The sequence below is a fragment of the Agelaius tricolor genome, unplaced genomic scaffold (genome assembly GCF_023055355.1).
Source record: "Agelaius tricolor isolate 1412-34295 unplaced genomic scaffold, bAgeTri1.0.p SCAF_1, whole genome shotgun sequence".
Taxonomy (NCBI): Eukaryota; Metazoa; Chordata; class Aves; order Passeriformes; family Icteridae; genus Agelaius; species Agelaius tricolor.
Genome location: NW_027269261.1, coordinates 104,847,750 through 104,860,133, shown reverse-complemented (window position 1 = coordinate 104,860,133; position 12,384 = coordinate 104,847,750). Strand labels below are relative to the sequence as shown.

Here is a 12,384-nt window from a genome sequence, read left to right as displayed (position 1 = left end):
AAAATCAAACCACAGCAATCCAAAATAATACCACATTTAAAAAAAAATAAGATCCAGAAGCCTCTAGGTGCACAGCATGCACTTTAAGCTAAGTTATGCCAGGCACAGGTTTTAGGACTTTTGCCCTGGCCCCCATTCTGTGGTGGCTGTGACACCCAATGGAGATGCTGCAGTAAATGACAGGAGTGATACCCAGCTTGAATTTCAAATGCACTGAACACCACTTCCCAAGCTTGATGGGAATTGTGTGTGTTTGGGGATACGAGCATTATCTTGCAGACATAGGAACGTTGGATCTCCATATGTAAGACATCAGAAAAGACCAGGAGAACCTCATGCCCATCTCTGTGAGGGAACATGGGAATGAGTGAACTGGGAAAGCTGAGGAGAAGGGAAATGAGGTTCAGGTAAAATCTAGACGGGAAACACACCAGAGAAAGGTAGGGGACAGGGACAGGCAGCACAAGGGAACTTACAGGAAAGATGGGCCAAGAGTAATTTATAACAGCATGTAGAGACAGGACAAGGCGGAATGGGTTCAATTTGAGAATAGGTTTACATTATGTGTTAGGAAGAAATTCTTTACAGTAAGGGTGGTTTGGCACTAGAACAGGTTGAACTGCGATGCTGTGATGCCCCATCCCTGGAGGGGTTTTAGCCCAGGCTGGATGAGGCTCTGAACGCCCTGGTGTATTTGAAGTCACAACAGGAGGGTTGGAAGTAGATGATCTTTAAGGTCCCTTCCAACTCAAGCCATTCTATAGTTCCACGATTCTGTGGGCACAAGGGAGGCAGCTGAACAGCAGTGGCAAGACGGTGGCGTTCATGTGCGAGGTGGCCAGAAACCACTTGTGGTGGCGGGCCCGCCAAGGGACACCCAGCCTGTCAGTCCTGGGAGGAGCGGCGGGCGGCGGGAGAGAGAGGAGGCGGGAGAGGAAGGCGGGGAGGGAGAGGGCGGGAGCCGGGGCAGCCGGGGCAGGCGCTGCCGCGCCGGGGAGGAGGCGGAGCGGGCGGGAGCCGGGGCAGGCGCCGCCGGAGGAGGCGGAGCGGGCGGAGGAAGCGCGGCCGGGGAGGAGCGGCCGGCGGCCAATGGGCGCCTTGGCGCCTGCGCATTGCGCGGCTGGCGGCGGCGCGCGGGCTGTACGGAACGGGAACGGGCCCGGGCGCGGAGGGGCAGCGGCGGCGCGGGCGGCGCGCAGGAACCGCCCGAGTCCCTGTGCCGGCCGCCCGGGGCTGGCCCGGCGGGAAGCGCCTCCGGGCAGAGGGGGCGGCGCGGGGCCCAGGCGTTACGCGTGTGGGTCGTGTTCGTGGGCGCGTCCCGGCGGCCCACAGCGCTGCTCCCGCCGCTTTGCAGCTGCTGCCCGCGGATTGCAGCCGCCTGGAAGGTTCTGCTTCCAGGAGGACAAGGAGGTTGAGGTGCTTAAAGCGCTCATTTGTTTCCGCTGCGTTAGGGATGTGGTAGACAGGTAAGGAAATGATGGCAGCCGGGAAGAGCTGCTCTCTTATGTAACTGTTTCCCCAGGGGTTTCTGTCCTGTGGGGCGATTTTGGTTCCCTGAACTGAACAGGCTTTCCTTGGAGCTCTTGTGGCTGAGATCATTCCCTGTAGGTGTGTCCCGACACCCCTGCAGAGGGTCTGGCTGTAAACTGGAGCACAGAAGTCATTCTTTTTCTACTTTCCCAGCCGCCTGTTCCACAGGAATGGGAATGGATGTGAGAAGGTAGAACGGAAACTTTTCTTTTCCCCTTGAGCATATATTTTAGTTAAGCTTCTGTATTACCAACCTCTAGCCATTGTGTAGATTAGTTTTGTAAGAACCATATCAAGATCTACCAGCAAAGAAGTTGAAAACTTTAATTTAGCGTTCTAGTTATATTGTTTGCATATTTTATAGGCCTCTCTGACACCTGTTGCCTAATTCTGCTCTTTCAGTATATTGTATAAAGTATGAATACACTAATATTAACTGTACAGTGAACTTCTTTTGGACATGGTAATCCTTTTTTCGTTCTGTTTCTCTTTTTTTTTCAGATTCCCGGGTAGTTAGATTTTTGTTTTTAATATTATAAGCCTGTAGTACATGATGGACTTCCATAGCATGGCTACTCTGGTCATAAAATGAAGTGTTGCAGGAAGTAGCTTTGTAATGCATTCCTGCCTCATGTTATAACCTACTGCTAGTCGAACCTCATCACTAATTAATTTAGAGAGCCAAACCAGAAGAAAATATTTGTTTGTTTTTTTTTTTAAGTCACTGATGTGTCTTCTTGAACAGGCTCTGTTCAACGAGGAAGATGTGGTTGCACAAAGGTGCAGAATTGTTTGACAGGGCATGTGACCCTGGTTGCCCTTCTTGGTGGTGTCTCTCAGCTTTTACTTCAGTGTTACAGTTGGTTGGATCTGTGTCCTCACTTGACCTGAAGGATGATGTGGAGTTGTAACAATGAGAAATTCATTTGAAGAAATTCTATGAGTATTTTTGTATTTAACTATTTTTTTTTCTGGGCCAGGTGAAAACAATGGAGGATGACTGTGGGGCTTCCTCCACATCCTCGTTTCTCACTGAAAGCTTGGAGCTGGCGATGGAAGTGGAGCATGAGAACTCAAGGCCATCTTTCTTTACTTGTGCCTTTGACAGCCAAAATGGAGGGAGAAGGTTCTCTGCAGAGTCTTATTTAGCAAGTGGGTCTCTTAAGAGGTATGGGATATTTTTGAATTACAAATATAAAAAAAGCCTTCTAAGATGTTCTTTCCACTCATGTTTGGTGCTGACAGGTTTCTAAATCAGTTTGTTCTCCAGCTCTTCTGATCCTGAAATCAGCTTGGTGATACCAAAGTGGGAAGCACTGTTGTGTTGATAAACAGCTTCAACGGTGCTCTAGAAGCAGTTCTTAGCTTTCTGAACTTACTTTTAAGATACTGTAACGGACATTTACAAGCCTGTTAGGATAACTCAAAACTGGCCTGTTGGGCAGCAGCATCTGAATTTCTGAGGAGGTTTCAGTACTGCTTTTCCCAGTCATGTGCTCTAATAAATGCTGGCCATTTTTCTCTCTGCCTGGTTTCCCCAAACTGCTGGAGCTTGCCCTGGTTAGTAGCTTTAAGACCATCTTTCTCAAAGCTTCACCCTTGCATGCATTCTGGGTTTAAGGTTCTGAAGTCATAGGCATAGCAAATAAGTATTTTCTGTGAGATTTTTAAAATGTCACTTTGGTTTAATTGTCATTTGCCTTATTGTCTGTCATTCAGCTTAGTTTTCTGTGCTGTTTGCTCATCTTACAGGGATTGTCTTGTTTTTCCTACAAAAGCTTAATCTTTCTGTCTGTCTGTCTTCCTGCCAGGCTTTGTATTTTGTGTTGTTACTTTATTTTCACAGTGTTTTCTCTAAAGGCTTAAGGGGGGGTCCACTGCACCTCCCCCTTTCTCTGCCTTATCTATCATATTTTTTAGTTGCATCAGAGCACATTCATTCAAATTTACATCAAGTAGATGATTGAGGGATCCTGTATCTGCATTAATATATCAGTAGTGGATTCCACATTGACGAAGAAACATTTCACCTGAAATTGTTTCTGTCATTAAAACTCACTGAGGAGCTTGTATGTAGACAGGTTTCCCAGTCACTATAGTTGTGATAACTCGGTTCTTCCACTGTGTATTTATGTTGTCTACCTGGATTGCAAAGTCCTGGAAAAGCCTCCATGTGAGGGACTCTTCTGTCATCGTTGCTTGGAACTGGAGTAGCTGGATTTAGTTGCTAGAGGCTTCAAAACAGTCCAGTATTCAGAAAGTTACCAAGTGAACTAAAGTGTTAGGGGAGATTGAGCCAATTATTCATCAGATTGTCTTTTTGCCTCTGAGAATGAAACATAGTTCAAGCAGAATGTGAATTTGGTGTGTAATATAATGGAAACTAAATGCTTGCCAAGTATATATTTTCAATTTTTAAAATAATGATAGTTTTTACTTAGTAGAGAATTGAGCTTCATCTATGTGGGATTATTTTATGAAAGGCAGTGGGAAAATTCTAAAACAATTTACCATGCTGTCATGCAGTTTGCTGCAATTTTTTTTAATGCATGTTAATGAAACATTTTTTTATTTGTACAATTATGATGTTTTAACACAGGTGTCTAATTTTTCTCCACTTTGAGTAAAATGCTACTTCTGGTATTATTTAATTTTTCTTTAGCAAGAGCAGAGGATAATCATGGCCTAGTGTTAGCTTAAGTTATAGTGACAAGGTCCCATTTTGAGCCTCATCTGTTCATCTGCCTTAAAGTGTGCTTTTAGCAGTGTGTTCAGTATAAATATTATTAAATATATGTAAATGAATAAATGTATGTTCTAGTGTTAGTTACTGAGTATATAGTGTGCCTTGAGACAGATCTCAAGCATACAGAGCAGTGCATTATCTTACATTGCAGCATCTTCTCCTCATAGTCTGTGTGTAATGTCTCAGCCCCTTTGTAAGTATGAAAATACATCAAGGAAGTAACCTGTTAATTTTCTTTTCCAAAATCTACTGTGACCTGTGACTATATCCTGTTTTTATGCTTTTGAAGCTAGGAGTTGTTGTATTTCTATAGATCATATTGCTCTAAAAGGTACAACTGTCTTTGAGACATCTGTCATGTACACGTTGCTGATGTATTCAGAAAGTATTGGTGGTACATAAGCCAGCTGTAGATATTGTACTCCATAGGTTTATTACTGGAAAATGCATGAATATTGTTGGCTCTATTTTGCAGGGTTTTGCTGAGACTAGATCCTTCTCCAAATGACTATGAAGAAAATACAGTGGAATTGTTTGGCTTTCAGTGGGTCACTGAAACGGCATTAGTTGAATCCTGTGGATTTCTCTTTGGATTACTTGGGTATGATAACATTGTATTTTATAATTAATCCACATCTGTAATTATACCTTCTGTAAGGGTGTAACAACCTTCAGATTTAAAACATCATAAAAGACTAGGCTGTGCAATGCATCTAAAAATGGTTAGTGCTGTCTGTTTAATGCTCCAGTAAGTGATGGATAGGACACAGATGGAATTGCAGGAAGAAGTACATTGTGTCACGGGTTCTTAATATTATGTGACTTATTATTAAGTTTCTAAGTAGTGTGATGCATATCTGAGGCATCACCAGATAATAAAAAAAATTAAATATAGTTATTACAACAGATTGTTGGGGTTAATTTAGAGGGCTCTAGCTTCAGAATTATATGAATAGACTATATAAGATTTCCTTGAATGAGATTGTGCTACCCATATAATTGAAGTTGTCTTTTGAAGATTTTTAGTCCTTTTTTGTGCATAAAGGAAAGTGGAGGTTAAAAATCAAATACTATAAATGCTAGATGCAGTGCTTTCTTCAATTGTTTGGATTAGGATAGCTTCAGCAATCTCTTCAGATACAGTTACTCAGTGTTTGACTAATTCAATGTAGATGCTTAATCTGGTCAATGCAAATACACAGATCACTGATAATCCTCTTTGCTACTGATAATCCTCAGGATGTACAGCACATACAGAGAGTGGATGGGAGAGGAGCTTTTGTATGATTTCACAAATATATATGGTGTATTCCATCGTTCCTTTCTTTGCAGGGGATTCTTCCATCCCTTTAGGGTATGACCAAGGGCATGATGTGCAACATGATTAATAGGGTCTGGCTTATGGGAACATGGTGACATAGATGACTGGAAGTGTATTAAAAGCACTATTATTTAGCTTTGCTTGCTTGATGCAAGCTTTGACCTCACTGTGTTTTTAAAAAAAACCCAAAGTGATAAAGTGGGAGATAGGAGTATAATTCTGTTAAAAGTTTCAGTATTTAGTCGGATTTTTAACTGTTCATTAACATAGAATCACTGGGCAGTGACACAGGAACGTTGAATTAAATGGCTATTTTTAAAGTTTTTTTCCTGTAATGTAAATTGCTCTGTAATTGTAATAGAGATGAACATAAGTCATAATATGGTTTTTAAGTTATTCAAACTGTACATTCTTTAAAACCTACTGACCTGGTAGGAATAATGGATTTCAGCTAACTCTTGGCCAAGTGTTTGGTTGCTAAGTTGTCTTTTGGTGTGACAAGTTCCTCTGCAAAGGGGGATGTCTCTGCAAAGACATTCAGTTCATGTGTTCAGTCATAAAATGGAACACTTTCATTTGTTTTTTTCAGTTGACAGCTAAAAGTAGAAAAACTGCTTTTTCTGCTTTTTCCACTGTGGAAATTGAATATGTTAAGTACAAGTTACCGTAGTTTTTGAAGATAGGGTGGCTGTAAATAGTTATGTTTATGAAGTAAAGTTTACATCTATGTTTAAATATATGCCTACAGAAAGCTAGTTTCTTTTAATGTCTGAGATTATATTTAATATTGTAATTAAAAATGATTAGCAGTTTTAAAATATTGTAATAAATAACAGTATACTGCAGAACTACAAGTTAAAATAGTAATTGCATAGTAAAAATTTTACTTATGGGTTTTCATGTGAGAGAAGCGTGAGTCAAAGTGAATGAGACTATGTAACCATTTAAGTGGGTATATTAAGATAATATATCTTTGATTAAAAAACAGAAGTAACAGTTTATCTGTCAGAATGTGTATTTGCAAATCAAATGATTTAATGATTAACAGCCATGAGGATCAATCCTTGAGGTACAAATGCAGATTGAAACTAAAATGATTTATTTAAATAATGGTATTTTTGTTATGTTTCTTTTGCCCAGTTTGTGCTTTAATTTTATCAGCCCACTGTGTTCTGTCTTTGTCAATTCACTGGGGAGTATTTTTCTTTTTTTTTTTTTTGCTGTCACTCCTTTCTCATACCTTCCTTCTCTAAACACCAGTCTCAACAGCCCTGTTTCATAAAGCCCTCCTGCTTCAGACTTCCTTCCTTTTTACATGGTTGAAATCCTTGAAAAATCCAGTCAAAAATTCAACTTTGATTTCCAAACAGACAAAAAACTCTACAACTCACCTAAATGATGGAAGGGTAGCTGACATGGCTTTATCCAAGAAAACAAGATAGAGTGAAGTGAGATCATTTTACTGTCTGTATGCACTTTAATATGCAAGTTACAACTTGTAGTTTTGTCTTTTAGATGCTTCTTGTGTCTTTTAAATGCTTCCTAGTTTTCAGGGTTTTTTTCATAAGAACATTTGATTTGTGTTAGATCCAAGTAGCCTATTTTAGAATCCTTCAGTAGTTATTGCTTTGACTGTATAAGAAATGAGGCAGAGAGCTCTCTCCTCAATTTATGCAGCATTTTCTTTCAAAAGTCTGTCTGACACAGTTGTGCTTTTCATATATTCAGTTTAGTACTGCTTTATCTCTGTGGAGATTCTACTGGACAACCACTTGCAAATAACAGTTGTTATAGAATGTGGCTGAGTATTTACCTATGCTACAGCTTTTTTTTTTTTAAATCTTCGTTTGCAGTGGCACTGGGCTTCTTTAAAAATGTTCTCTTTCCTCTCCAAAACTGAACTGAGCTTTAACTTTTCTAAAGACATCTTCTTTTACTCTGCTCTTTTTGTTGTTGTTTATGCTTTGTCCTGTAGTTAAGGAGCTGACTACCTTAACCAGGAACGGGAGAAGCTGCAGACAGGATGTACTAATGCACATTCACAAGTGGATTAATTTAGTGTGTACTGAGTATATGCCATGAGAACTAACTTTTAGGTTTAATCTGTGGTCAAATATGAAGTTGTGTTATGCTTGTGGTAAGATCAGTTGCAGGGAATGGCTTTTGGGGGTTTTTGTCTGTATTGTTGTTTTTTGCCTTCCCCAATATTCAGACAATTGTTTAGGGATTTTTTTTACTTTGTTTAATGATTTATAAACATGCACAAAGTCTATTCAATGTCATCCCTTCACACTTGGATGTGTCCATTGCTTTTCACTAAAACTGTTTTCTAAATTACATTTGCATAAACTTTTTCAGAGCTACAAAGCAAGAAACAGCTCTTACCTTTCTCTGTTCTATTTTACGTTTACTAAAGTGGAGTTAAACAACTTTTACCTCTATAAATACCATAAATCTTTGTATTCCTTTAATTAGGCAACAGATACACAGACTGGAAAACCTAGTACAAATGAGTTCATCTGATTTTGGTAAGTTTTATGAATTTAATTTGACATTGCAATAGGCAACTGACTACCTTTCATTAAAGAAGTAAATTCTCACAGATCACGCTTGTGCTTTGACTCTTGACCAAGGGATTTTGGAGTGTGCCTCAGAACTGCTCCTTTATAAGCAGCATAAAACTGCAGTTAGGGTAGAAATATAGGCAACCTAGTGAGGTAAAATAGTAGGGAAATAGATAGAGTGGAAATGCTGGGAGTCAGTTTGAAACCAGATTTACCTGTAAAGCTAGATGGACAGAGCAATCCTTAGTAGGGCATTTTGCAATAATTTGACTTAAGGTGTCACCCCTAGAGCAGGATTCGGCAAAACTATTAACTCTTTTAATTAAAACCAGAAATTTTCATTGATCATCCCAACAATTATTTTAGTTACAAAGGTAGTGGCTTGAATCTTTTCTCAGTGTTTCATTGGCTAATGTTTAAACGAGTTAGTTAGATTTGGTTAGTTTTGAGTTATTTACAAACTTAGTTTATCTTTGCAGTAGGATCAATAAAATGGGATCACTACAAAATGCTTTCTTTCAACTCAATACTGAGGCATGAGAAGCAGCATGTTTCTGAAGGATTATTGCAGCCTTGGGCTTATTATAAGTTGAAGGCTGAATTACTTAGCAAGTTGAGAAGTTCAGTAATTACTCAGAAATAAACTGTCTATAATGTCTTGTTATTACAGATACTGTGCTAGTGTTCTATGAGTGAATATTTTTACACATTGCTATTGTTTTTTTAATATTGTGATGTTCTGCCATTTAAATAATTGATGTGAATTTATCATCAAGCTTCTTTCATGTGCAGTTCATCATCAAGAAACTGTTATGTAGTTTTCAACTACAGAAAGAAACTCACTGAAGAAACTCTTCTGTGGGGTTATTTTTCACTTAAATTTAAGCATCTGCTTGGTTGTGTTCTCTTCTTTGTATCCCATTCTTCCACTTGTCAATTAAGCTAGTAAAATGAAGAACTTGAATTTTGTGCTTTGCACCAGGCTTTCTTTCTGAATCAGAAGCAAGTCACTGATTCAGCTGTGACTCAGTTCCCCCTTTATAGAAGTGGGCTAGTAGTAGAAGGGTGTCATGAGGATTGAAGTATTTTAAATGGTCAGAGGGTAATGTTATTATTGATGTCTCTTAAAAAAATGTGCTGTCACCACTGTTGGAACGCCATTTAAGAGTTTTGGCTCAGTAAATCTATGTTGTACTGTGTGTTTATATAGATATCAATGTTTTACTTTAAATTTCATTTCCTATCAGTCTTGATTGCCTTTGGAGACTTTGTACTGAGAACTGTGTAATGAAGAAGGCATGTGAAAATACTGTAATATAAAATTCCGTTTAAACAGTTCTTCTGAGAATTTAGGATTCAGTATTTGTTATTTGTACAAATCAGCAGTAATATCTATAAATAATTGCTTTAAGAGGATCAATTCACTCTGTTCCAAACTTTTGGTTCATTACCATGGCAGATACTATGGCTTCTGGTGTGGTGCAGGTAGGCTGTACACTGGAATATTCTGGTGCTTATACCAGAATGGTTTGCTTTGCCCACTTAGTGTTGATGCTCAAAAGATGTTGAGATAGAATTGTATGCACAAAGCTTTATTTTTGGCATCTGTAACAAGTGTCATGAACTTCCAGAACTTCCAGGTAATTGGAGGAGGTGGGGGAAAACAAAAGGGAGAGTGAGAGCAAGATCAAAAAAATGGGAAGACTCCCCAGTGGTCAGCTGGGGAGAGGAGCAAGAAGAACTGTCTTTCCCTGGCTCTGCAGTCCAGTGTAGTAGGTGACCAAGAGTTTTTGCCATGCATCTCCTCTAGGGTGATGCACTTTCATTTGGTCCTGCTCAAGGCCCTCATTTGATGCTTGCATTGAAGATGCTCTGAATAATCAGCATGTGTTGTAATCATGTTGCAGGCTGACTGCTTGTTAAGCTTCTGTGTGTATATATATTGTTGGGCAGCAGTTATTTTGTTTATTATGCACTAATACAAGCTAAAAGCTACAAGGCAAGGTAAAGGAATAAATAAGGAGTGATTCTAACACAGTGGCAATAACTTCCAGTGAATCTCTGCTCTAATGGGGATGTTTGAGCTTGTAGGTGCAAGGTGAGGATGGTAACACCATGAGAACAATAGCTTCAGAGAACAAAGGAAAGGAGACATAGAGCCAGAATAACTGCCTGAAAGCAGTTGAAAGTGAACTGCAAGTGAAAGGCAGGATTGTGAATGGATGCCTCTTAGCATTACACAACTGAAGGTTCTGTGCAACAGTGATGCTTCCAAGGAAAAGTTACAAAGCATATTTACAAATAAGTTCACCTTATTGAACTTATTTGTACCTTATTATTGAACCTTATCACAGTTTAAGTATGTCCAGAGAAGAGGGTACTGACAAATTCTTTTACCCATGTCTTTACTGAAGGTGTCTTGAAAGCAGTCAGGAAGCAGGGCAGTAGGGCTGAATGATTTCTTCTGGCACTGAGAGTACTTACCCTCACCTTTCCTGAGTGACTACTGTCTGTATCTGGATATATGCCTGAGATGATAAGACAAAGAATGGATCTCTCTGGCAAAATGACATTTAGGAGTGGGTATTTACCATCAGTCACCTCCCAGCTTGTCCTCAGAGGATGTCTTTCTAGTGGTCTGGTCTAATTACTGTGGAGAATGCAAATGTTAAACAAGTCATGGTGTGCTTGACATCTGCTTTAAGCTTCTGGTCTCTTTTACTTCAGGTCAAGCTGCACACTTGCACTCTGAAGCAGAGAGCATCAGGCATCAATGTCTTAAATTTTTGCATTATGTGAAAGTTTTCATCTTCAGGTGAGATTTACACACATTTTATTAAATGGGGTACTGAGCTTTGTGTAGCTGCTACTTAACTGTTTTCTGATGGTGTGTATTGTATTTTTCTGTACATTCAGGTATCTGGAACCCCCTAAGGTGGAAAATGATAGAGTGCTGCATCCTTATGAAGAACTAGAAGCTCAGTTACCATCAGTGTTGGTGGAAGAGCTTCATGCTTTGACTGTGCATGTTGGTCGCCTTTGTGAACTTCCTAGTAATGTCCTGGCAGCATTTACTATTCAAAATCAGGCAAAGGTTGTTGTCTTTCTATAATTTTATTTTTTTATGTGGCATTACATATTCAACTTGAAAAATTTTGGCTTAATATAAGTTAATCTTTTTGGTTTGTTTTTATTTTTTTCTTTTTTAAGTGCCATCCTCTACTTGGTAAACAGAACTAATTAGATCTGGATTTTCTGTTGTTTTATTTACCTATTTTCATTCTGTAGCTTTGGAACAAGCTGCCCTTGTTCCAAAAAGAACAAGAATTCTTCCTATAGTATACAAATGATAGTACCAATTACAGGTAGATAAGTAGGCTTGAATTAGCATAGCTTGTTTAAAAAATTCCTTGGTCTTTGTCTGTAGTAATGTTTAAAATTTCTGAGCATCCCAGTAGGAGGGGCATTTCTTTAAAAATACATTCTGAAATCTGATACAGAATGGGAAAAGATTTTTTTATAAAAGAAAAGTGCAGATGTGGAAGGAGGCAGAGCAGCATTAAATACTACTGAAGTATACACCATTAGGATTTGTGCATACACATAGCTAATGCTTTCAAATCTTTTATAAAGACAGAAAAGGAATTTCAGGCTTGTGTTGTACAAACTAGTATCTGGAGAGGAATGATCTGCTGAGAAGCAGCATTTTGGACATTTATTTAGCATGTCAGTAGTGGTTGAGCTGATTAAAAACAGCTGTAATCATGTTGCAGAATACTAAAATGTTGGAGTTATTTTAAAGTTCATTTTAGCAACTTCTGTGCTACATAATGCTTCTCTGAAAAAAAAAGGTTAACTAAGGATGTTGTAATTTGTCAAGCTTGAATCAAAACTTCATGAACGGCCTCTTACAGATAGAATTGTAATGAAACTTTTTGTTTGTTTTTTTTTCTTGAACTGAATGGCATTTTCATGTTACATTGTATTTGATCATAAATATTCATAATGTTCATTGCAGTCCATCTTAGAGTGTCAAGTCCAACCACTACTCCAGCATATCCACATTCTCCACTAAGCCATGTCCCCAAATGCCACATCCACATGTTTTTGAACCCTTCCAGGAATAGTGATTCCACCACTAAACCTGGGCAGCTTGTTCCAAAGCCTGACCACCCTGTCTTAGCACAGTATCCAGAATTCACTAAAGAAATGTTACATATTAG

At 39.1% G+C, this 12,384-nt stretch overlaps 1 protein-coding gene across 1 annotated transcript in view; it reads left to right on the top strand.

The window, feature by feature from the left end:
* Window positions 1–1,128: 1,128 nt before the first annotated feature.
* Window positions 1,129–12,384, top strand: part of MMS22L (MMS22 like, DNA repair protein) — an 88,676-nt gene continuing 77,420 nt past the window's right edge. The window contains exons 1-6 of the mRNA XM_071446147.1: window positions 1,129–1,466; window positions 2,511–2,698; window positions 4,752–4,877; window positions 8,073–8,125; window positions 10,889–10,976; window positions 11,078–11,255. Coding sequence (XP_071302248.1) covers window positions 2,520–2,698; window positions 4,752–4,877; window positions 8,073–8,125; window positions 10,889–10,976; window positions 11,078–11,255 — 624 coding nt within the window. The 5' untranslated portion in view covers window positions 1,129–1,466; window positions 2,511–2,519. The remainder of the gene's footprint in view (window positions 1,467–2,510; window positions 2,699–4,751; window positions 4,878–8,072; window positions 8,126–10,888; window positions 10,977–11,077; window positions 11,256–12,384) is intronic.